Below are 26,020 nucleotides of genomic sequence, written 5' to 3'. Positions count from 1 at the left end.
GCCGCCACACACGCCGGACACCATCTGACCCAAACAGGTTTATTTTGGTCTCATCAGACCTACAGGACATGGTTCCAGTAACTCATGTTCTTGGATTCATTGTCTTCAGCAAACTGTTTGCGGGCTTTCTTATGCATCGGTTTCAGAAGGGGCTTCTGTCTGCGGCGACGGCCATACAAACCGATTTGATGCAGTGTGCGGCGTATGGTCTGGGCACTGACAGGCTGACATCCCACTTCTGCAACCTCTGCAGCAATGCTGGAAGCACTCGCACGTCTATTTTTGGAAACCAACCTCTGGATATGACGCTGAGCACGTGGACTCAACTTCTTTGGTCGACCCTGGCGAGGCCTGTTCCGAGTGGAACCTGTCCTGGAAAACCGCTGTATGATCTTAGCCACTGTGCTGCAACTCATTTTCATGGTGTTGGCAATCTTCTTATAGCCAAGGCCATCTTTGTGAAGCGCAATAATCCTTTTTTTCAGCCGCTCAGAGAGTTCCTTGCCATGAGGTGCCATGTTGTCCAGCATTCAGAGAGAATTGTGCCCAAAACACCAAATTTAACAGCCCTGCTTATCATTTACACCTGAATCCTTGTAACACTAACGAGTCACATGACACTAGGGCGGGAAAACAACATCATTGGGCACAATTAGGACATGTTCACTATGGGGTGTACTCACTTTTGTTGCCAGCTGTTTAGACATTAACAGCTGTGTACTGAGTAATTTTCAAAGGACAATAAATCTATACTGTTATTCAAGCAGCACACTGACTACTTTAAGTTATATCAAAGTTTCAGTAGGATAATGTTATCCCCTGAAAGGATATAACAGAATATTTGCAAAAATCTAAAGGGTGTACTCACTTTTGAGATATACTGTAACTCCAAATACATGACGATACATCTTTGTGAGCTCAGAGAGAAGCTGCTGCAGAGGGACTAGTGTCTCTATACTACAGCTATGTGGGGTCACAATCACAGTTCAACATTTAAATAAAAGGTCAGAGTCTCAGTTGTATGCAATTAACAGTGGAACATAATTCTTAAATGACATGAGTGGAAATCAAATACTGGAAGCTTTTAGTCATACAGACCACAATCAAACTTATTTATGGTAACAATAGACGAGGTAGGTGTTACGTGGGAGACACAAGTCTGTGCTGTGTCATTTTTAACCTTCATAATATGAGAGTAGTAGTAGTAGTACTGTACAATACCTCAAAATTATACCACGTATAAAAGAGACACAGACATCACATGACTCAATACCCACTTTTGAGGCCCATTTATGGATCTATGTGGCCTTTTTCTTAAAGTCACAGTAGACAAAGTGGGTATAAAAAATAAATGTATGCATCACAGTAGAATGTAAGTACTATGTTTTGTGTGTGTGTGTGTGTGTGTGTGACTTACGTAGCCAACGTCTGGCCGGTAACAAGTGTATGCTCCCAGAATGCTGTGCAGCACATCATGATATGGCCCGCCCTGATGATTAACAAAGAAATAATGAAGACAATGGAACAAACGGGCCAAAAGTACACTCACACACGCCCTTTCCCAGAAAGCTCAGTTAGATTTACTTTGATACAATAATATCAGAGTAAAGTCACTGAGCTCCTTGCCAAGGTTACTAGGGTAACATTGTACTGAATAAAACTTAATGAGACATTTTCTCAATGACAATTTAAACAGAAGTCTTGTATAGGAGGGCTGCTTTCCTCTCACTGACCTGCTGGAAGATACAGAGGTGGGGGAAAGTTCTGGAGATGTCCAGCTTGATCAGCTCCAGGCTCGACTCCCTATCTGACGAACCGGCATCTGGAAGACATGGCAAAACATCAAGAAACTAAAAATCTTAAAACATGTATAGTTTAACCTCTAATCTGACATTCCAGTAACTTTACTTTTTTGTATAGCGAAGACGAGTTTAGTCACATTTGACTTAATATGGTTAATATGGGAAAACAGCTGGAGGATTTTCTATTTTCCGTCTCTACCTTCAGTTTCAATCTCTAAGGACGGAGCTGGCGTGGTCCTCCACTTCTCTTTTGCCCGGGCTAGACAGATGCTATACAGTTCTGCAGGGACACATAACACAACACAATCAATGAGAGGAATAGAGGACAGCGGAGGCTAAAGACACCGAGTGGAGAACATGATGACTGGACAGAAACCACTTCAGATGATAAAAGGATTCACATTACTCCGCAGCAGTAACACTAAAGGCGATTACAGAAAAGAGATCTCTTTCTATTTTTTTTTAAGACATTAATTTTCTTGCAGGATATTGAATTGCCTGTGCTTTGTTTGACCTGTGGCTGCCCTCTAGTGATGAGATGCTGGATGAAGTAATGAGTTTTCTGAGGACGTGACATGGAGCTCTGCACTGGTGTCAGTGACATACTGAATGCTAATAATACTAATACTAATGAGTTTATATCGCACTATTCTTAAGAATGTGAAAAAGTGCTTTACAAAAAGGCAATAAAACCAGAAAAAATAACTCTCACTCTTATTTCAGGAATAATCATGCTCCAAGTTTTGGAACTACAGTTGCCATAATTAAATAGCCTACATTTGTTTACAGTCTGGCACATTGGAAGACAACCATCACTGGGTTACTTTGATGGACACCGGAGACAATAGATAGAGGTGACATCCTCAGGAAGTCACACTCAATCTAAAAATATCTTTGTGTTCAGATTTCACCCCTGACTTTTATTACACTTCTGTTTCAAAATGTAGCAGTAATAGTCAGCACCTGGAAGTAATATACATCAGTGCCAAGAACTGAGCTTTACTTTAGAATTAGTACTAGTAGTACTAGTAGTAGTAGTACTAGTAGTACTAGTAGTAGTAGTAGCAGCTAGCTGGCAGCACTGTAGCAGTAATGCAAGTACTAGCAGTGGTAACCTCAGCACCACAGGAAGAAGACACTTAGCAACAGTAGGAATAATGTCACTCAGCTGCTGCTTGAAAAGACGGACATGTTTGAAGTGAACTGAGCTTTGTATGAGAGTGTGTGTGTGTGTGTGTGTATGGATTGATAATACATAGGACTGTGCTACATTTCAAAGGCTGAGTAGTACAAAGCAGAGTGGGCCAGCTCAGCAGTCAGCGAGCGCTTATCTGCAAGGAGCCCTCAGGGTGCTGAGGAGCTTCCGCTGAGCGATGTGAAATTGCTGCTCCTTCAGTATGCGGAGAATGAATTTGCAGTGTGTGCTTGTGTGTAATCTCCATCCAGACTTGAGAACTCATTGAAATGCTGCTTGTTCTGTCTTGTGCTGGGGGAATCATTGGACCTTGCTGCTTCATAATGGACACGATCTTTCGTCCTCTTCTATGCCACTTATTCAATTAACACAGAGACAAATTGCTACAACCGTCTGTGTGTACAGCAGTCAGGTGACATGACAGTCAAAGGTTAAGTTCAGTTATGGCAATTATGAGCCATATTTAAACACACACACACACACACACACACACACACACACACACACACACACACACACACACACACACACACACACACACACACACACACACACACACACACACACACACACACACACACACACACACACACACACACACACACACACACACACACACACACACACACACACACACACACACACACACACACCATGTGTGATGTTGAGCTCGTTGCCCACGGCCAGGCTCCACACTTTGCCTCGTACACTGGGGGGGATGCCCTGCCACCAGAGGTCCCTCACTCGTCGAGATGTACACCTGGAGGAAGCGCAAACGTGGGTTTAATGTTGAAGGAAAGCACACCATAGGCTGCTTAATCAATTACCATTTATTGAGCAGAGCCACAAGGTAGCAGTCATTTCTCCACTGCTGCAGACACTGATTCTAAATTAAGTGCAGGAAATGATTTTCCTTCAGGATAATACCAATCCTTAACCCTGTTTACCCCATATTCCACAATAGACTTAGTTGGTAAAGAGCGATCACATTAGGGAAATAAGAACTTATCTTACAATCAGACATATTACACGTGTCGGCGTGGCGATACTTTGGAACACTACATACTGTATGACAAAGGCACGGACATTAAATTCACTCAAATCCACACGCTGTGATGAAGATGTGCCAGTTCTGCCTGTAAAACAGGTTGTGCTTCGTTAATCTCATAATGAATCATTATGTCTGCATATGACACGTTTGTAATTTCTCCCTGCAGCAGCTGTTCATTCTATGCTCCCATTGTGGTGCTGACTGACGCAATAAATGCAAAAAATGGCCGTGTAATGATTTGATGCACTGTAAAGAAGGCGGACAATTATTATTCCCCATGTATTAAACTGGTGGCTAACTGTATGCCAACATATACTTCTATACTGTGGTGTAGATTTAAAAAAAAAAAAAACTAACAGTATGCTGATATGTACAGTCACTTAAAAAGGTGCCATCAGGATGATAACATCTTCATATGTTTGCCAAGATCTTTGAGTGCTGGTGAGAAATGAATCTGCATAAATACTTGAAACATCAATATTTCGTTGCTTGTACTCACGTTGCACTCCAGTTAGGCAAGATCTCCTGGTTCCAGATCTGGGCGGCTGTGCCAATGCTTTCCTCAAGCTTACACCGATCCTCCAGCTGCTTCTTTCTCTTCTGAGCCTCCTTCAACTCTGCAGAGAGAGAGACATAGATCAAGAGAATAATGTAGTAATGTGCCAAGCTTCAGAGGCTCGGGAACAAGGCAGTAAGGGAACCTGGATTACTCACCTCTCTTCTTGGCCTGGGCCACCATCTCTTCATACTGCTGTCTGTGTTTCTGGGCCTCCTCGGCTGGCTTGGCAGGCAGATTACTGTGACACACGTACATTAACGCAAGGAAATTAATCGGCGACTGTTTCCTCTGAGCGCAACTATAATTATTCATCTTGAGCAAGCTTGTGTGGTGAAACACTTCTCAAGGTCCATTTTGTAGCTTTTCTGGAGCGTTCAGTCATGTCGCATTCCTGATGTCTTAGAATGGAGATTTATAATTGAGCACAATTGGGCTATTTGTGCTGATGAAAACCATGTCATATGAGTGAAAGCTCCAGCTTTAAATAACTAATAAATTAAAATAAAATAAACTCAAGATGCTTTTGCTCGCTTTTCCTGGAGTTTTTCCAACAGCGTCTCACTGTGCTAACTCCTACGCCGAGATGTGGTTGAAAGTTCCAGAAAAAGATAGTAAGAGGACTTGAAGATAGGATTCTTATAACATGCTCACTCTGTACATTCAGGAGATAGAAAGGCATTTTACTATTTGTTTTTTTACCGAAAATATAATCTTCTTTTAAAAAGGAAATATTTTATTGGGTCTTCACTGTGGAATACTTGTGATCTCACCACAATAAACTACTCTTCATCTATTCTAGAAGTAAATGGTGCACTTGAGTTTTACTAAGTCAAATCACACTGAAACTTGCAATATACAGTGTGTGCACTTTTCTAGATTAGGTTTTACCAGTAAGGGGGGGGGGGGGGGACAGTAAAGAAGGAACAGAGGTGGGAGGTTTCATGCAGCAGCTGAACTCACAATTTTGCCAGTCATGGTGTTAGAATAAACTTCCTTGTGTTCACACAGGAAATCAGGCAACATTTCATTATTGATTTCATTCACCATGTTCCCCGAGCAGAAGTGATAATCCTGCAGTTGAGCAACACTACTGAATGAAACATGAGGCCCAGCATACGTCTATCTGTATGCCTATAGGTATGTTGGCAAAATGTAAAATGCTAGAAGAAAAAAAAGCAGGGTAATGGAACCAGGCTGAGGGAGGGCCATTAAACTTTCAGCAGCACCTCTCTTTTACCGTCTGTAATACACACAGGGCCACAGAGCTGGAACAATACAGAATGGGGTCTAATGACAGAGGAAGGAGGACTGATAAAGAAGGAATGAGGGGGAGATGAAGACAGAAAGGCAACAGACGTGGCTTTATTGTCTGATAAGCAGACTCTACTCGCTGCGAGAGAGAAAGAAAAATGAGGGATAGTCTTAATATCCCACAGATTGAAGCGTCTGTGTTTACATACGCAGGTCTGTCCTCCAGTATAAGTGCCGTGGTGGAGAGGGGCTCAAAGTCCAAGTTTTTCCTCACACCGTGCCTGGGAGACGTCGGGTTGCCAGGTCCAGCTCTGCCACTCTTGGTTTCATATTCCTGACAACAAAAAACACACATTTTAGACACAAAAAATAAACACTACAAGTTTTGATTACAACAGAGTTACAGGTAAAACAAAGTGCTTTTGGTTTGGACGAGAGGTCCACAACATTTAAAACACACACGCAGAGGAACATTGGTGGATCATTTGCTTTACATTCTATGTTACCACAAGTTGACCAATAAACTAATGTTGTGGTCTCAGACTGCTAGGATTTAATAGGTTGGGAAAGGAGATAAAAAAAGAAAAAGAAAAGAAAAGATATAAGAGAGGACTTGTATGTGTACATTACGTCACACAGAAACACTGAGAAATGTCTTGACAACCTTGTGACAACGCTCTTTTGGCCCCTGAGCATTTGTCAGCTGGTGTCTAATGAGTGTGGGTTTCTCCACTGGGGGTATGATACAGGCCTATAGAAGGAGCAGGCCATGTGACTTTCAGTCTGCTACAGCAACTAGCAGTTTAACACAAGACTAACTATCAGCTCATTTATAAATGATGTGTGTGTGTGTGTGTGTGTGTGTGTGTGCAGTAGCAGCTCTGAACTTGCATTCAGAATTAGGGAGCTGAGAGCACAAATAGTTCAGGGAAGACCTTTGGATGAAACTATTGGAAGATACTACATCATCTTTCTAGTTAATTAGGAAGCTACTGTAAATAGGGCAAGTGCAATACGAGCACACACACACTACTCGCTGCATGTCCAAAATGGCCTCCAGTGTGCGTTGAGCTGGTAAATAATGCAGACATGAGGACTGCAAGCAATCAGCTTCACACAGCGCTGCCACAGGAGCGTTAACATTGATCACAATACAGACAGGAAAATCTATTCCTACAAAAGGAGTGTGTGATGCGTGATGGATCCAGCCCATGTTATAATCTGTCTTTGTGTTGCCGCCTGTTGTAGCGGAGCCAGGGTGACAAACAAAGGTAATTCAATCAGATTAAGGAAGGCAGGGCAGCACAGCACAAAAGTAGGAGGAGAGACATAAAAAATACATAAAGCCATCATGATAATAACACCCATCAGAAAGAAAAAGAAAAAGCAGTAACAACCATACAGCTGGAAAAGTTCAACATTGTAGAACATAAGCTTATTTTTCTTACTGAGACCTACAAGACAAGATTGAAACTCACAGAACTCTTAAACCTTAAATTGAAAAAAAAGTAAAAGCTGAGAAGAATTCAGAGAATTTAGCTTTAAAGGAGGATTAAAACAAAAATTGGCGGTCGGCAGTATCTACTTTTGCAAATACTTTTTTTCAATCACATTACAAAGTGAAAGCAAGGTATCACCCATTTACACATAGCAGGGAAGATACTTATGTGTAAAAAGGATGAAATAAGAGGACCAGAGATGGACGATCGGAAAGCTTGAGAGTAAAATGCCAAAACATCTTCTGTGGATTAGTAATCAGTGGAGAGCAGTTGACACAGAAGTCAGAAACAAATGAGGGCAGTGATGAAGAGTGAGGCTGAAAGTATAGAGTGCTAAAAGAAACCTATTCCCCCATCGCTGGAGAATGGAGGTCATTCATGGGTAAGACTGCACTCAACACTGGGATGAGAGTAGCGCGCTACACAGAGGGGTGAGTCACCATTCTCGTGTGCGTGTACGTCTCCCTTCTGCCCTCCTCACTTTCATCTGCTCTGCATCCACGTATCCGTCCCTCACTCCCCTAGAAGCTTAGCGACTACTTATGGTACCAGTTGATTAACTACTGTAGTGGGCAAGCTAACCGCCAACAAGCTAGCTAGCTGGGAACATTCTAGTCAGTCAGAATGGCCCTCTAGCTAGCTTATTAAGGGTCAGTTAGCAAGAAAGCTAGCTTGTTCGCTAAACTCACACAGTTTAATAAGAGAGGAGGTTCATTTCAATTAGTTTTACGAAAATTGTGCTCATGGAGTAGTAACCACATCCCCAGTTTAACCAGATTATCCAAACCCCAGATAAATACACAATCACAAAACAATATTTCCCCTTCATGTGAATGATTGACCAGGTTTGCCTTTAGTCAATATTGATTTGCTCTCTGCTTTAATGAACGGGTAACCTGCATGTACTGCTACTTGGTTTACTAAAGATGGTGTGTTCCTGATGGAACAGCTGCAGCGCCATAACAATGGTTAGGCAGAGCTTTGGACCCTGAGAATAGATGGACACTGCAGGGAGAGAGGAGGGGGGGCGGGCAAGTTGGCATCTTTCCAGCGGCAATGCAGGTGCTACCAACAAGGTGAAACACAACACGGGATGCGTGTGAAGCTGTACTGAGAGGTGTACAAAAGGGAAGGTACGTGTGAATGTGATGTGAGAAAACGTACTGTGCAAGTATTACAAGTATGTGAGGGTGAGAAACTAGCTAAAATGATTAGCTAAAAAACAATGGAGCAAGACGCTGGAACACCATCCAGTGAAGACTAACCACATCACTGCACATTCCTCTGTCACTCAACAACTAGTTCAACTGGTGGATCAGCACTTAAGCCGAAACGTTTAACAGACTTCACACAGCTCCCGCAAACACAAAAATGATTACAACTTTATTCACATAGTATTCAAACAGATAGTGAAGCTCTCTCAGCTCAGTTTATTTTCTTAGTAGTTTTCTAGAGTAAAACTGATCATAACACAGAACTCACTGTGTCCCTGTGACTGACCTTCTGGGTCCTTTGTGATTCATGTTGCTGAATTAAGTTACATTCCTGTGAATGTAGCTTTTAGCTGCTCGAACAGCAACTGTATCCCATGATAACCTGCAGACAGTGCAACCGGCTTTGTCACGCTGGCTTTTAGTTGTTCTCCAATTTCCTGGTAGTGCTGTAAGAGCTCTCTGGGTGCCTGGCTACAATGACTGGCTGGCTGGCTGTTATGCTGGCTGCTAATGGCCTTTATGCTTTAAAACTATAGACACCAGGAAGCAGCACTCTGGAGATGACGGAAAGTTGTTTTCTGGTGCCGATTTATAACTTGTCTTTAACTTTTTTCACACCCTGTGGACCTACAAAGCCTTCCGCAATAACACTGACGTATTAATTAGGTAAGTGCCTGTTATGTTATGCAAGTTCCTTCTATGTGCAAAAAAGGAGCAAATGTTGGTAAAACTGTCCTCTCGTTTTGCCTTGGATTTGTATCTATGCACCATATTCTCATGAAACCACCGGCTTTCTCGATGTAAGCTACGAGATGAACAGGGTGCTGAGCCTGGCATCACTACATGCCAAACACACAGCTTTGAACTCTCAAAGCTCATCAAGCACAAAGCATTGTGTCAATGAGTCAGAGGGCTTCTGTGTGGTTGGCAGTGGGACAGGTCAATCCAAACTGTTACTCAATTTCAACACATTGATTCCACATATTTTGTTTACAGGTATTAATAAGTAGTCATTTCTACCCACCAATTTTACACATGTCCCTTTGAAATCAGAATGTGAAAGAAGCACTTTTCTATTTGTGAGGCAACCTTCCTCTTCAATCTGTGAAGGTCACATTGTGGGATTTTACTCCTAAAGTTCTGACACTGTCAAAAATATTATGCAGCTACCTTAGTCAAAGAATCTCTAAATTTGCGTGGGTGGAAGTTTAAGTTAAATGTAAGTAAAGAACAATAAACAAGAAGAATATATATTATGTGCAAATGCTTTAGTCACACTGTTATCATATATGGATATTTAGAGTAACAGAAAACTGCAAATGGCACCTATTTAAGAGCTGATACAATATTGTTGATCAAATATATGTGAATGAATTTCAAACAATGATTTAATTTGGATCTTTTGGCCCACAGCAGCTGACACACTAACAGCTGAATTACAGTTCCCACAGGGGAGCGGAGGAGTCTGTTAGTAAGGCTGGAGTGATCTGGCAGCTTTGTTGAAGAAACAAAGTGAAGAAAATGTATAATATCAAGACAAACAGATGGAACCATGAGCACTGGCATCAAACACTCCGATACAATCCAGTGCTTTTAAAAAGAAATCTCAGCATGCTTTACTGGAAAGTGGAAATACAGTCTCACTGATTGAGCTGGCTCTGTGTCCCTTTAACTGCATCAGTGATAACAGCAGGTTGAAATCCTGTGACTGGCTTTAAAAAGCCTAAATAAACAGACTCTGCTGTCACACGTGCTTTTGTTGTACTAAGTTGAAGGCTATACATTGAGTAACATGCAATGAAGATGGGTCATCAACACATCCTGACTGCGCAGAACTACAACAAGCTAAAAAAAAGAGACTATTGTGTGAAACCTGAGCCATCCTCTCCCTCTGCTGCGTCTCTTTCACGCTCAGACTACCAATGCCCTCTGATTCTGCCAGACAAGGAGACAGTGGGTCACTTAGCTCACCCACTTTTCCTCACAGTGCAAATGCTCACTCACCATGAACGCTGCCGTTCCTTACAAGCGACCAGACCTCCGGTGGGGATTAGTTTCCAAAACCTTAGTCTAGCGTCATTGCTGCTCTTCAGGGCTTACTCCTGGCAACAAGACACCCAGGAGTGGGAAGACGAGGCGGAGGAGATCCAAAAGGAGGGCAGAGGGACAGTCAAGCTGCCAACGGAGGGACACACCCCGCATTGGAAACGATGCAGCAGTAGCAGCATCATCATGATACCCCTCTATTTTCCTCCCCCTCCCTCTCTCTCTCTCTCTCTCTCTCTCTGAGCACTGACACTAGACTGAGCGGCTCTGCATCAGGTCTATTGCTGCTGCGCGTGTGTCAGCAAATCAGCACCGCCGTGTGTTATTAGTCACCATCGCTGCGCTGAAAGGAACTCTGCGCTCTGCTGTGCCTTGGCAGCCTTACTAATCAATCCCAGAGTGATGGATCAGGTTTCAGCCACTGAGCCTTCTGCTTTCCTAATCCATTCAGGACTGAAGTGCTGATACAATCTACACATCTTGTGCTCAGGGAGAATTGTTTTCTGTAATGATTCTTGCATTAACGCGATGAACTATGTCACATATTTTATTTGCTGCATTAGTCAAAATCAAGCAATTGTTGATTATTTAATCCATTAACAGATTCTTAGTAGATTTCCCAGAAAAATGTATTATCATCATGCTATATGTACATCAAAATATATAATTACATTTACTGTGCATGATTTCAAAATGATGATAGTGTAGATCTAGCACTAAAAGCCCAGCATTATGAGGGAAAACAATGATGGAACTATAATACAAAAATCTATATAATGCATACAACTTTTTATGGCCTTGCAATAGTTCAAAGATACTAAATATCAGCACAAACTATTAGGTATCGGAAGCTTCAGCACAATTTATGCATAATTATAGATATTGGTTGTCAAAATCCCTAATTTAATTGAATTACTTTATATTAAAATTCAAACTACAGCTACAGCTTGGAATATTGTTCAATTGTAATTCAGCCCCACTCCCAAATCTCAGTTACTCAAGACCGCCTGGGCTGCCACACAATGTGACTTAGAGGCTCAGCAGGTAACAGAATTACTTTCTTTAGCGTGCAGCAAGTCACTGTGACCAGACCTTATACTGAGGCCTCCAGATATACTGAAGTCCCCGGACTGAAATGGTGTAAATTACAATGTAAATCTTGATTCGCAGTGTTCTTAAAAGGGGAAATGTTACTGGTGGAAAGAGTAGACAGCGTGTCTTGTAGCAGCTGAACAATAACCGTGGCAAATAACACTGACCCCGCCTTGGAACAGCAGCATCAGTGGAGAGACAAAAGCTTGAAAACCTAGCCGTAACCTTGTATAAGGTTACAACCACAGATGAGATGGACTTCAGATAAGAAGCACATGTGGGTGTGTGCATGAGTGTTTGTGTGCGCACCCGTACTTGTGTAGGACACAGCAAGTCAATCCTCGGGGTCTCATTTCTAAATACAACAATGGAGTCAACATACAAGCAGACATGATAAAGGGCCGATATGTAATTTGTATGAACTTAATTAACACATTAACTGGCCTTTCAACAGCACAGAAGAGAGTGCGACCTCCCTGGTGTCAGACACTGGGTAAATGGTAGCACAAGAACAGGCTTCTACAGGCTCTAATTACACGCTGCCATCATGTTCTTTAGTTTATTTTACCAGTAGAGCGATGCCGTGCTCTTTAATTGGACCTGAGACTCACCCTTTTGAATGGCAGAGGGAAATTATAAGAGTGTTCAATCACAAGCTGGCTAGTACTCCGTTTTAGCTAATACATCCTGTATACATGGATCCTTCATTGTATTTTGAGTCTTTTGTGTTGGATGTCAAACAATTATTCTTCCTTCTAGGGATACAACAGTTAAAATGAAAAAAGGTAGCACAATAAATGTTATTTTAAGTGCTTGGGTGGAGATACCAGATATTCTTCATTGGAAGCCGTCAAGCTACAGCAACATTACTCTTTAGCTAACTAAATTAATTAATTATTAATAATTAATAATAAACATCTAATGTTAAGTAATATAACTAAATGGTGTCCAAAATAGCTAGTTCCTGCAAATCATTTTAAATAGCTACATGAAAACAGCTATATAACTTTGAAAAATGTCGCTGGTCGCCACTGGGTAATGTAGTTAAAGTAGTAGCATCACTGCATTTAGCATCACTCCTCACTACAAACCACATCTATTGAGGTTTGATTAACACGCAGCCCTGTCCTTTTGAATAAGTACAGCGAGTGGTTGTTTGCTTTTCAGCATGCAGCATTGGGGAGTGTTGTTGCTCAAGGCATTGTGCTCTTGGTATTGAAGAACACGACTGCCATTGTACTCAGTTACAGAATGTTCCTTATATTTATATTTAGACTACTTTAAAGTCCTTGTCCACAGAGTAATTGCGTAACAGAAGCTTAGCCATTAGTTGGTATGTCATCATGTTGGTATACAGTACTTATTGGTCTTTATTTTCTCATGGCACGGTGATAAGCTCGACTAAAAGGCATCATTGTATCAAAAGCATTTGCTCATCCTTTTGACCTTTGACCAACATCTGCTCTGCAGCACAAGCTGCAGCATCGTTTCAATTGAGTTCAAAAACCAATGTTAAAGTCAATTACAATCAAAATTAATACATTAAAAAAAATATCCAACCAAGATATTAAATACTTACATACTATCTGAAATATATCAATTAAAATCCTAAATAAATTAAAATAGCCAATCAAGTCTAAAACTTCTGTTTAAAACCTTCTGACAGGGTAAAATTATAAATAAAGACAACTGCACCATCTAAAAAGGCATTCCATTCCACTTGACACTTCAGAGCGAATGTTGCTGTTTAATATGCTGTCAGATCAGTTTCTCAGCATAGTGCAGGTGGTGGTTTACATGTGCAGGCCTGACATGAGGTCACAGTATCAACATGCAGCACATAAAGCACACATAAAAAGACCAGATAAACCAAATTCATATGACAAATGTGGAGAGCTTGTTTTCAAGGACACCTGTCCTACAGTGTGGGAACAGCAAACATGTGAATCAAAAAGAGAACTGACTTTATTAAAAAGGTAATTGAGTAGAATTTTATAGTGCTTTTTATATATGAGGAAGCTAATAAAAGTGGAAAATAAATACTGTTTCACTGATTCACTTCCAGTATCTTGATGCAACTAGGCTATTAGTTGTGTTAGTCAGGAAAGTTCCATGCCATGTTCTCTGTGATCGGCTCAAACTTAACACACAAAAACCCAAACAAATGGTCAGTGACAATCAAACAAAATGTTGTTAGTTTAATATCTTATCTCGGGTGGAACACAAAGCGCATCCGAGCGGAGCCAAAAATGTTGCTGTGTAAACAACAAGACACAGTATGCTTCAGGGAGCAGCGATTGCCTGATTTTGAAGTTGTCAGTGTATTCTGTGAGAAATCCTAAAGACTGGAGTCAAACCACAACACAAATCACACTAAATAACAGACAAGAGGAAGAGTGATCATCGCAGCTCTACTGTGTGTTCAGACAGAACGCAAAGTGAATGTCAGAGGCGGCGCGATTGCATACAAACTCAATGGAAAGATGTAATTAGAGGCAAAATTGCCCATAGCACTGAAATTCACATTAAGATGCATCCGCACAAGTAAACAAAACGTTCAACTTGAGTGAAATAAAATAAATAATCGAAGTCTCAGATGAGATCTGAGTCAACACAAAACACACAGGCAGACTCCGACAGACACGGTTTAGTGCATATGTTTATAGCTAACTTACAGCTAACGTACAGGTAATGTAGCATTGACTCAAAATGACATCGGACCGGATATGTTGGTCTCTGCTAATTGGTTTTTGGCTAATAACAACCTCTCCCAAACAGGAAACAGCCACCATAATGAACACAATGTCAGACTGCTTAATCGAGTGAAATTACCATCTGTGGTTCCAGAGTGATCAGATGTGCGTGTGTAAACCTGCTTCTTTTTCTTTTAACAAAGCTGTGATCCAAAAAAAATTTTTCATTTACCTTCTGTATTCTTTTCGGGTCCTTGATGGGGCCTTCCCGTGGTGGGACCTTCCCAAACAGCTTCCACCCTGGATCCTTTTGCTCCACTGGCCGACTGTCTTTCACCCTCCTGGCAAACAGGCTCCTGAGAGACAAATGGAGAGAGGGAATTAGATTGGAGGACAAACACATTAGGTGATTGTAACACAAGAGCAAAACGTAGAACACATGCTTTGATTGCAGTCTTTACTAAGCTACTGCTGGGGCCCCAAGAGCTACATTAAGTGTGCGTGTGTGGGTTTGGGTGTGTCCTCGCCACTACTCAAGCTCACTACAGAGATAAACTCACAAAAGGAATCTGTGGATTTAAGAACAAAAGTGTTGAGGCCACCCAGAGAGCCCTTTAACAACCTATGTGACAACATGGGAGCTGGCAGGCTGGTCACAGTCATATAAAATTAGGCTTGACACCGAACACATTACACAATAAATCAACAATTACAGCTGCTAAAAAGGTGATAACAAATACATGTTTGCTGCTTTCATTGAAAAATATGATCTTTCCACTTCCAATTACCACGAGTCTGTTCTGCACTCAAAACCACCTGAATGCTCGAATGAAAGAGCAATCTGCACGCCGTGTTTAGCTTCCATCCACCTGGTGTTTAAATACTACATGCAAAGCTGCTGAAAAGCTTCCTCTTTTCAGCAGCTTTCACTGTATCATTTAGCCCGCAATTCCTTTCATTTATCCATCAGTGCGGTGTTGTCACAGAGCTGTTAGCGGGGGCTTTAATTAAAAGCCTGAATAGACCCACGCTGTGAAAAGAAGAAATTAATAAAGTGAAATGAAAAGCCTCTTTTGACCGGGCCACGTGACATAACAGGCAGAGTAAAGTGCTGTAACAAAGAGTTTATATCCTGCTGTTTGTCTGGGTGACATCTCGTCAAGAAGAGGCCATTCAGATAGGCAACTGCCTTATCTAATGATTATGACCCATCAATCAATAGGATTCTTTTGCTATATTCAACATTAATAAGCCCAAACCTAGTGGACCCTGGAGAGGTGGAAAGGAGGTCCGACTACGCAAGTAGCTGGAGAATGGAGTTGGGAGATGAAAGACTAGGTCTTATGTCTAAATATGACCCTTGGTTAACCTTCTGCACATTTCAGTGAAAACTGAAACATGTCATTTTAGAGAAAGTTCCGCTAGAGATGCTGCACCAAATCACAGGTACAGCAGTTGTGCTTGCCTGGCAATCAATGGCCACCAGTCAAACCATAGCCTACAGCTCATTTCAGAAGGAACTGCTACCAGGCTGTGTGACCATTCTGTAGACTGGATGCACTGAAAAGCCCAGGAAGACTTTCGGTCACATACAACCATTACAGAACAAATAGCAGCAAAATGTAACAATGAAGAAAACAAAACAAAACAAGCCCTATAAAATGACCATTTGTAATTTGGTCTTTTGTAGTGAAAGCAGAGATACAGACAGGATATATAAGGAAGGAAGGAAGGAAGGAAGGAAAGGGGGGGGGGGGGGGGGGGGGGAAGAGAGATGTATGACCTGCAACATAACCCTCATATTTGCACAAATTGACTCCGTTGAGCCTCACATCTGTGAATTATTTTATGTATTTTTAATATTTAATATCTTTTATTACACTAAAGTGTGTTATACGAGTATCAAACTCCTGTAAACTCGTTGCGTAGGTCGTGTGTGTAATGCTAGCAAGTGCCATCCTGTTGTGTCTTGCTTGCAAAATGCGCCGATTCAAGTCAAGGCGGTTAGCCCCGAAGCCAACGACAACAGGCTCAGGCTCACTTAAGGTGGACCAGCTATATTGTGGTGACAACCCCCTTCTGCCCAGTAGGGCGCCAAGCCTAACAGCTTTTCTGGCGGGAATCCTGCAAGGCAATATGTGGCACACAACCCAAATATATATTAATCCTGGAGTGTATTTTAATGTGCCTGTGTTGTAGAATGTTCATTGATTCACACTGTAACTCAGAAGCAGTTAAGGTTACCTTCATGCTTACTATTACTATGATTGCTTCAGGGTTATTCATCATTTATAGGCAGGCTACTGAATGTTAAAGCTTTACCAGCAGCTCAATAGATTACCATTGTTTTTGCAATAAAAAAAATGTATATACATGTTCCCACAAACTAATACCAAGGTGTTGAATGTTTGCAACCCTTGTAAAAATCAGGTTTCACAGTCAATGAACATGTCGCTGGGTGAGCCAGCGTGGCGCCTTTAACATTATTTACTTTCCAGTGGTAACACCTCACTCTTGTCTGCATCAGTCTTGGATTTCTTCCACTCTGCTTACCGATACTGTTCAAAGATAACAAAAGCTGCGAAAGGTATTTCCTCATTGTGTAGGTGACTGCAGGCTTTACTGAATAAGTTGACTGACAGCACAGGTATGAAAGGCCATCACAGGTATGAAAGGCCATCACAGGTATGAAAGGCCATCACAGGTATGAAAGGCCATCACAGGTATGAAAGGCCATCACATTGAAGTTATGTTCTCACAGATTGTGAACCCTGTGCAACATGCAGTGACGGGGCTCCAACAGTGACGCTATTTCCAGAACTGCACATTGGAAACAAGCAACCAGCAGCTTTGCAACTATTTTTCTTTTCTTGGAAAGATAACAGAAACATGACATGAGGCTTCAGACACTTGTAGAGCAACATTTTCTAAAAAGGGAAGCAATCATCTAAGGACGAGAATATCTACTGTTATCAAAGTTACCCAACTGCCCTCGGAAAAAATTAAAAAGGAAACATCGGCTTTCAGTTCACAAAGAAGCACAGGGAGAATGAAAAAGATCTGACATATGATCTAAAGAGAAGATGATAATAAAAAGAACAGTGTGACCAATAACAAACAGTAAATTGTCAAAAATCCTATCTCAAGATCCACTTACAAGTTTTTATTGGAGTGTTCATCAGCGTTTAGATACGTAGATGACCTATGCTCCTGTTATCATCTGTTGTGATGTGACCGAAGTTTGATACTTAGGTCATGTGATGACCACTGAGCCATCTCCATTACAACAGAGTAAACTCTATATGCTGAAGAAGACCATTAAGCAAGGTTGAAAGCTCTAGAAAAAGCTTGAACCTTGTGCAAAGAATTCTTTTCGTCAATAACGAACTTTCAAGTTCAACCAGGGAATGAACTATGTAATAAAAATGTCCAAACATATCAGCAAAGCAGGGCTTAGCTGAAGTGGAAAAAAAAAAAAAGTTTTATCAGTCTTTACACTATGGGGGGGGGGGGGGTGAACTTGAGTTACCTGTGAGCCACCATAAAACCATGGTGCATGGATCGAAGCTCAGAGGTCAACTCAGAGCCACCTTTACAAAGCAAAGCCTGACTTAAGTCTCAACTTTCAACACTTTATACATCAGAGTTTTCTGTACAGTTCATCAGAACATTATGTTTTCAGCTCTCGTGTATTCCACCAAAGGAGTGCTCACAATGCAGGAACATGATTTGCATTCAGTGCGGGCCAAGTATGCCTCAACGTGAATGCTGAATGGCCACGGCTATGGTCGAGTGCTCAAGTGGAACAGCTAGAAAAAGGCAGAGGTGCTTGTTTGTATGTTGAATTGAAGCCGAAGGCTTTGCACTGCACTGGTTTGTTGGTCAAGTCCTCCAAGAATATTAGGATTTCACAACATTGTGTTTAGTCATGGTGTGTGCAAATAAGGTGATAAGGTGTCCTGGTGGTTCTTATGCTTCAGCTAACAACGAGAACACCTGGCATGGAAATACCAAACAAGCTAGTACAAGAAGAGGAAAAGTACATTGAGTTTTTTTCCTATCAGAGAACATTCCGTAGAGCTGCTCCGAGCTGGTTACAGTCAAACAGAAAACGCAAAATGTGTGTAAAGTGGAAGTAAAGTGTGTAATTAGTCAAACAGAGAAGAGGCTGTCAAACACAAAAGCCACATTATTCACCTTCTAATCAAAGCTCTGATGCTTGCTTGCATATAAAACACAGAGAAATTAACGACTGTAAACCACAGTGGTTAGGAAATGTCAACCATAAAACCTTTTTATCCTACCTGTCAACTGTACAGAAGAAGTGATGGGGTCGCCATCCTGCTCTGTTACCACAAAACACTGAATCAAAATTATCCTCCACAAAACCCCCAGAAAACAGACCCCTGGAGTTTGAGCGCTCAGGAAGTACCGAGTAGATAAAAGGAGAGCAAAACCTGAAGCTCTCCTTCAGTCAAGATTCAGGCCCATATCATCCATAGTTTAAGTTATAGTGAGGAAAGAAAGTCCCACACAGCCACTCAGTTCAGGCAGAGTGAGATTGTGGAGGAACAGGCAATGAGAGGCCTGACTTGACAAATGGGAGGGGAGGAAAGGGTGTGAGGAGAAGGAGTCTGAGGGGCACTGAGGGAATAAGTAACTTCTCTGTTTGAGGAATGAGGGATAACAGAGAGATAACTGGGCAGAACTGTAAAGGAAGGTGCTGTCATGTAACACATAATGTATCACTTTAAATCTAATTTATTTATTGAGAAAAATGATAAAATCATGTTACTAAGTAATGCATTATAGGCCAACACTGGAGATAACGCATGTACAAAAGGAGGTCATGTAAACTTTCATGAAACTTGGTGGAACACACACAAATACACACGCCATAAAGCGACACACATCATAAAACAACACAGCGGGTGTCAGGTTACAGCTTCTTTTACCAGCAGCCTGGTGCAAAAGTTTAAAAAAATTCAATGCTGCTGTAAAATCCCTCTTCATTCAAGGAACACTCTGGACCTCAGTAGAAAGTGGAATGTGGTAAAGCAGTGAGAGGATATTAACTGCCTACTGAGTGATTTTTTTTATAATGAGTACATGTGATCAAGGCCAATGAGTGTGAAACCAACTTTAGAAGCACTTCGTGGAACTCCAAACCAACTTCGCTGAATTTGCAATACAATAGTCAACATAGATTGTACTATAAACTCATCATCAGTCATTGTCATTCATCGTCAACACAGCCAGTTTAAAGCACATAACTATTGTATGTAAATTAATACAACAACAAGTCTTTCTGGAAACTGCTAATGAAGGATCTTGTGGCAACTTGCACGTCATTTTGGTTTTGTTTGATCACTTTAAAATAGGGTGACCTATGACCTAGCTGCTCTGCTCTGCTGGCTGATTGCTTTTTGGTGTTTGTCAATTTTCTTTCTAACTTTTTATTTTACAGTATTTCGACTTTGTAAAATGCTGAATGCACCTGGGTTCTTTCTTTAATGTTTGTTATTGTTTATTTGAAGAAGGCTCTCTTCAATACTCTGGAAACATTTCTTGAAAAGGAACATTTAAAAAAAATTGTAATGAGGTTAGTTGTTAATCAATTAACAAAGAAGTAGCATAATCAATTATTTTTTCTATCCTTGAATAGACTAATCATTCCAGATTTTCAAAATACTTTGTAGAAACCATGGGAAATCACAGACTGATGATACCAGACAGAAAATCTATGAAAGACAAAATACATTAAAGTGTGGTTATGCATATGCTCCAGTACATGTTTGTACAAACACTGTGTAGCTAATGAAAAAACACTAAAGTAATCACAGGATGAATATCTGAAAGGTAAAGATCCCCAGCTGCTTTGCCTGCAGCATGTACCTACAGGCCCTGTCACACATATCCGTATGACAGAAACGTATGCCGGCGCATACGAAATATCGGCAATAGGTTGATATAAATTAAGGGTAAGTTGTGATCATTTGAAGGACGCAGACCGATATGCCGAACACGCCAGACATACGGCCCTGTCACACAGTTCTGTATGGCAGAAACATATGCCGGCGGATATGAAAATTAGTCCAAATACGTCCAACTTTTCCACAGCGGTGTTGTAGCTGACGTATACATAACAAATACATAACAAATTATTATACATATGTCAAACATTGATAGCGTATCACTTACTTATACAAAACGTATCAGAGCGTCTGGCCAACGGAGCTGGAAAAGTGCCATCTGGTTCACATCATATAAATTACTCCGTCGTCAGGCATAATGTTAACATAGGGTAGGAATAGGTTATCCACTCGTTATCAATAAGTTGGCTGTAGGGTTCACCGTCAGCCGACGTAGCCTATATCTAACGTACCTCTAACGTAGTCACGTAGGTATTCACGTACTATATTTACGTAGGTAAATATTCACGTACGTATTCCGTATTCACGTGGTCTAATGTAACGTAACTTATGTGTAACATCTGCATATCTTATGAAGCACACGTTGGGTACGTCCGGTAATTCTGAACATGCTTAAAACATCAGCGTTCAACAACGCACCCCAGCGTAGCACAGTGAGCTCTTAACCAACACTACTTGTACCTTACCTTATATCAACGTACACCAGCGTGTTGCCGATATTTTGTATACGCCATATTTTTGTATATCTTATGCATTCGTTGGTCATTCGTCTGATACATTTTGTATTAGTAAGTGATACTCTATCAATAGGTTAGACATGCGTATCTGTATATGTTCACTTTTCCGATCCGATGAAAAGTTTGACGTATTTGGACTCTGACAAATTTTCGTATGCGCCGGCATATGTTTCTGCCATACGGATATGTGTGACAGGGCCTTTAAGTATCTAAGAGGAAGAAACACCACACTCCCAATCACACACACACACACACACACACACACACATCCTCTTTACAAACAGAGCAGCAGAATAATGCGGTCACCCTATGGGCCAATCAGTGACGTCTAAGCCAAAGCTGGTGGGATTCAGGGTTTTTGGACGATGATGGGCGATCCCTGATTTATAAAGGCCAAACTGTTTTTCTTTAAAAGAATAAATCACCGTGGTATCATAAACCAGGTTTTATTGGTGTTGTTATTAATCTTTCTGTCCTTGCTTTGAGACAACTTAGCGAGAAGTTCACTGAAGTGATACTGCAGGAAGAATACGCAGAGCTTTTTGTTTTAAAGAGGGTTTCATTCTAGGTGAGCTGTAATATGTAAGAGTGGTGGGAGGGGTGAGGGGTGTCTTGGCTAAGCAAGGTTTGTAAAGCAACGTTAAGCAATGCCTACTTCTGTAAGGCTACAATAAGGTGTCTGATGAGAGGAAGTACAGAACGGATAATTAGCTGCCCACAATGCAGCTTTATCTATTTTGGGCCACTCTGAACATGAAGGACTATCTATTGCTTTTTCTCTTGTTATATTCAGATAATGGAATGTGACGACAGAAAGACATTTAACAAATGATAATGTAAGATATATTGGAAAAGTTTCATATTTCTAGCTTCAAACTGTTTACTTATTTTTGATTTATGCTAAAGAAATGTATAATTAATTTTGTAATTTAAAGTTATTTGAAACTTTCATACGAGATTGTCCCTGTAAAATAAGCCTGTTAACATTAGTGGGAACACTTTAACATTCATAAGCACTACATAAAAAAGGTAACACTTTGGCGATTTAAGGACATTTTAACATTTTATGCATGTGCAGTAATTGTCAACAACTATAAGTTCTCCTAAGAAGACATATTTCATGTACAACTAAATTGTAGTTTTATAAACGGTTTATTAAATGTTATTATACTGCTTATGAATATTAAATAAGGGGGGGGGGGGGGTAAAGTAAAGTGTTACCACATTAGTGCTGGATAACTGCAAGTATGGCTGCAATCTAATTATATAGGAATAAAATGTAATTTCTACATCTTGAAAACATGTGTGTGTATGACTCAATGTAACTGCCATATCTAAAATCATTTTTGGTTTACAATTTGCGGAGCCCGGTAATAATGGCGTATAAAGAGTATGGAGCCATGCATTTGTCGCTTGAATCAAGCTAAACAACCATCTAAATAAAATATGATTTATGCTTTAGAGACTGATATTCTGAACATACCTGTTGAATAAGCTTGCCAGAGGTCCCAGCTTCTTCATTCTGCCGTCCTCTTCCTGTTGCGTGACCCCAGACCCCGGATGCAGCCGTACAGGACTCCATAAGTCTCCGGGTGACGACGACAGCGTCACGTCTGAGAAATGAGCTGCGCCGCTGTCATCCGTCTCTAAGGTAACAATGGCGCTGGAGTCAGAGGTGACGGTGAAATCCAAGATGTCTTCATTGGAGACCGATAGCTCTGTGCTCATGCTGGACACGCTGCACACAGAGATGTCGTCGCTGCGGTTTAAAGCTCCGCCCCCGAGACCCATCCCCGTTGTGGCGGATAATCTGAGGGCGGGGCTAAAGTGGCGGATGGAGTCGTACCCGCTGCGGGGGAAGGTGGAGGATTTGCGGATGGAGTTGCCATCAGAGGGATCATCATCCAAAGTTAAAGTGGCAGGAGAGTAGGGACTGGAGTCCGAGATGAGGCCTCCGTCACCTGGGCGTTGGTGGCTGTGGAGGATGGGCTCTGGAGGGTTGATCTCCAGAGTCGGGATACCAGAGTCCTGGGAAGTCAAGCTGTGGCTGTCCTGGTTCAGGTCTGAGTATCTTTTCTGGGGGCTGCAATAGTAGATGGGGGTAGAGGAGCAGGATGGCTTGTAAATGGGCACGACGGGCTCGCTGTGCGGGGTCGTGCAGGGATCATGGCAGTGGTTGTTGGTATGCTTGTGAAGGTCAGAGGAATTCTGGTCCGTCACTACACAGCCATTCTCCACTATGGCTTCTCCAGAGACACCTTCAAAAAGAATATGACATTCAATTAGATTACAGTTTCTTTTTTACTGACCAGTATTTTAATAACCAAAATAAGTAAGCTTTCTATGATTGGGAAAGCTGAACAATTTCTAATGGTGTCTACGTGTTACATGAGTTCAAAGGGTGACCAAGTGTGGACTGACCTGCCAAAAACAGATCAAACTATCCATCTCTCGCTTTTCAAAACATTATTATTGATGGTATCTTCAATGTACCATGTGCCGTTATTATTCACTAGAGGCACTGGTAAGCAACGCTTCTCATCAATGATGTCTGTGGTTTATTTATTTATTTTAATACAAATTGACAATACCAGCTCTACGAAATTCAATATTTAAAAAGGATTCTCTGGTTGACCGAGGCATCAGAAAGAAAATGGGTGTGGCTGAGAGGTGAAAACTAATCCCGCTGTAACTGGAGTCCGTACTGTAATGTGAACAGGGCCCCAGTATAGGCTACATCATCCTTTAACACCAGCTGGGAAGCTAAGCTAAAGCTAGTGTGTCAGGCTTTCGCTCAGGCTGCCGACTCTCATGGACAAAGACATCCGTACCCCTCCAGTTTCACCTTGAGAATTTTATAAATCCCCATTCCTTCAAATACATTTGACCACTTGCAAGCATCATAGTACAGTCGTTTAGGCTGTAAGTGTGAGTTTTTTTGTTTTTCAACAGGAAATACTGTTTGTGCTTGCTGACAATAAGGGCGATGAAATAGGTTAATGGGTAAGTAAACTACGTAGGTAGAATAAATACACTTTTAAAGTCAAATGGTTGACACATAAAGCCAGATTCTTACCCAAGCTCTAAACCCTGACCTGCAGGTTGTCATGTGAGTCGGGTAGACTTTGTCCGAAAGCATAGCAACAGGTTGGTCCTGTGCCACTGGAAATAGTCTACAAACAGAGGTTTGTTCACTCACTTTCATTAATGGTATTACCATGTACTGCTGAAAAACTGGCATTGTTCTTTGAGGTGTAGCCTCCATTTAAATATAAATGCAATGTCACTCATAAGGTTTTAACCACAAATCATTCAAATGTATTAGCAGAGAACTGTAAGGCCACGTCAACATAGACATGCATATTCTTGTTTTTAATAAAGGCATGATCAAAACAAAAAAAGGTTGCTGACATGTTATTGTCTACTTAACTGAAACACCCATTTGAGCACACGCGCACACGCGCACACACACACACACACACACACACACACACACACACACACACACACACACACACACACACACACTTCTGTGAGTCATGATATAATTATCACTAGTATGACTTTCAACTTAGGTCAACAAAACTTCACAAATTCTGAAATGTGCAAATTTGCTTCAGTGGTTTTCTAAGAAATGTGGTTCCGTTTGGTTTAAGACACACTGCACCTTTTTAAGTGGCACTCCAGTCAAAGATTGGAATGCATGGTGTGATGCATATAATACAGAGCACATGACACAAAACATGTTTGAGGAATACCTGGTTTTTCTAGCCTACATGACTCTTTTTCAATTCAGCTGTATTATTTCAAAGCATTTACATCTAGAACCACTTCATAGACACAATCTATCCATCTTGCTGTACAGTGGTGAGCAAAGAAGTTTATCACAACAGGTGCAACTTGATACTTTAAAATGATGTCGAATTGAATACAGTCGTCTGGCCACATTAATGAATTAATGATTCAGTAAAATACCAAGTAAAAGTATATTAACTGTGTGGTTAAAAGTTATAATTTTAGCTCAGAAAGTGGCATTTGGTATATTAATAGCATGTCGAATAAAATACTGGCTTTAAAAAAATTCACAAAAATGCTACATGTCAGGGTTTATCAACTGTTTAAATGTGCAATATTTGAGACCGTTTTTAACTCAAATCATTTTAAAATGCAGTTTGGCGTGCCGTGCAATGTTACCAGGGAGAACTGCAGATACAGTATCAGGGTAGAGTTCATGTGTTATGCGTTTTAACAATGACAGGTCTGACAGCACATCATAGAAACCTACCACAGCGGCCGTCGCTTGGGTCCCGGGTACCGTGGGTCGTGTTCGCCATGTTGCCGGTTGATGCTACAGGTAGGTGGCAGGTAGCCGCCGGCTGGAGCGGTCCATGATGATGCTGAGACTATTGCTGCACCGCCCTCATCTCCCTGCATCCTCGACGCAGCTTTGAGTACACAAACAGCACCAGTGTGAAGTCATTTATCGGGCGAAAAAAACATAAAAACACATCAATTCACCTCCGGAGGAAAAAGGGAGTCGGGTAACCATAAACACCACGTCTAACCGGACTTGCTGGCACTTGCTGCTGACGCCAACTCAATGATTTTAGCAGCGCTTCCTCAAGTGCATATCAAATTAATTAAGTAAAAATGCGACGGACATATTTTTGCTCTCACAGCATCACTACAGGAGATGAAACGCTTTTCTGGAATAATATGAAGAAGCACATTTCACAAGTTTATCCGGTATCGTTAACATTGCATACCTGTTTTGACGCTTCCGCCGCCATTTTAAAACAAACTTGTACCGTGAGTGCGGTGTAATCGAGTGAAGAATGTTCACCGTCGATGGATTCACCTGTCTGGATGGAAATGAAGGCATTAATAATCGACCTCGCAACCTGAGTACCTACAGACACGTATTAAGACGTTTTGATAAGTAAAGTGA

General features: G+C 41.3%; 1 protein-coding gene across 3 annotated transcripts in view; it reads right to left on the bottom strand.

Annotated features, from left to right (window-relative positions):
• The window catches only part of tbc1d14 (TBC1 domain family, member 14), a 31,867-nt gene extending 5,933 nt beyond the window's left edge, over positions 1–25,934 (bottom strand). The window contains exons 1-11 of one of the 3 annotated variants that reach the window (XM_029454774.1): positions 25,839–25,934; positions 25,358–25,517; positions 22,556–23,330; positions 14,635–14,758; positions 6,068–6,192; positions 4,763–4,845; positions 4,548–4,665; positions 3,651–3,757; positions 2,002–2,082; positions 1,734–1,822; positions 1,418–1,489 (exon numbers count right to left, since the gene is read on the bottom strand). In XM_029454774.1, coding sequence (XP_029310634.1) covers positions 1,418–1,489; positions 1,734–1,822; positions 2,002–2,082; positions 3,651–3,757; positions 4,548–4,665; positions 4,763–4,845; positions 6,068–6,192; positions 14,635–14,758; positions 22,556–23,330; positions 25,358–25,406 — 1,623 coding nt within the window. In that variant the 5' untranslated portion in view covers positions 25,407–25,517; positions 25,839–25,934. The other 2 variants (XM_029454773.1, XM_029454775.1) reach the window with 2 other exon arrangements.
• Between the last annotated feature and the right edge of the window lie 86 nt (positions 25,935–26,020).

This window comes from Cottoperca gobio, chromosome 18 (genome assembly GCF_900634415.1).
Source record: "Cottoperca gobio chromosome 18, fCotGob3.1, whole genome shotgun sequence".
In the NCBI taxonomy this organism is placed as follows: domain Eukaryota; kingdom Metazoa; phylum Chordata; class Actinopteri; order Perciformes; family Bovichtidae; genus Cottoperca; species Cottoperca gobio.
Note: the sequence above shows the minus strand (reverse complement) of the source record. Positions and strands in the feature narration are given on the sequence as shown.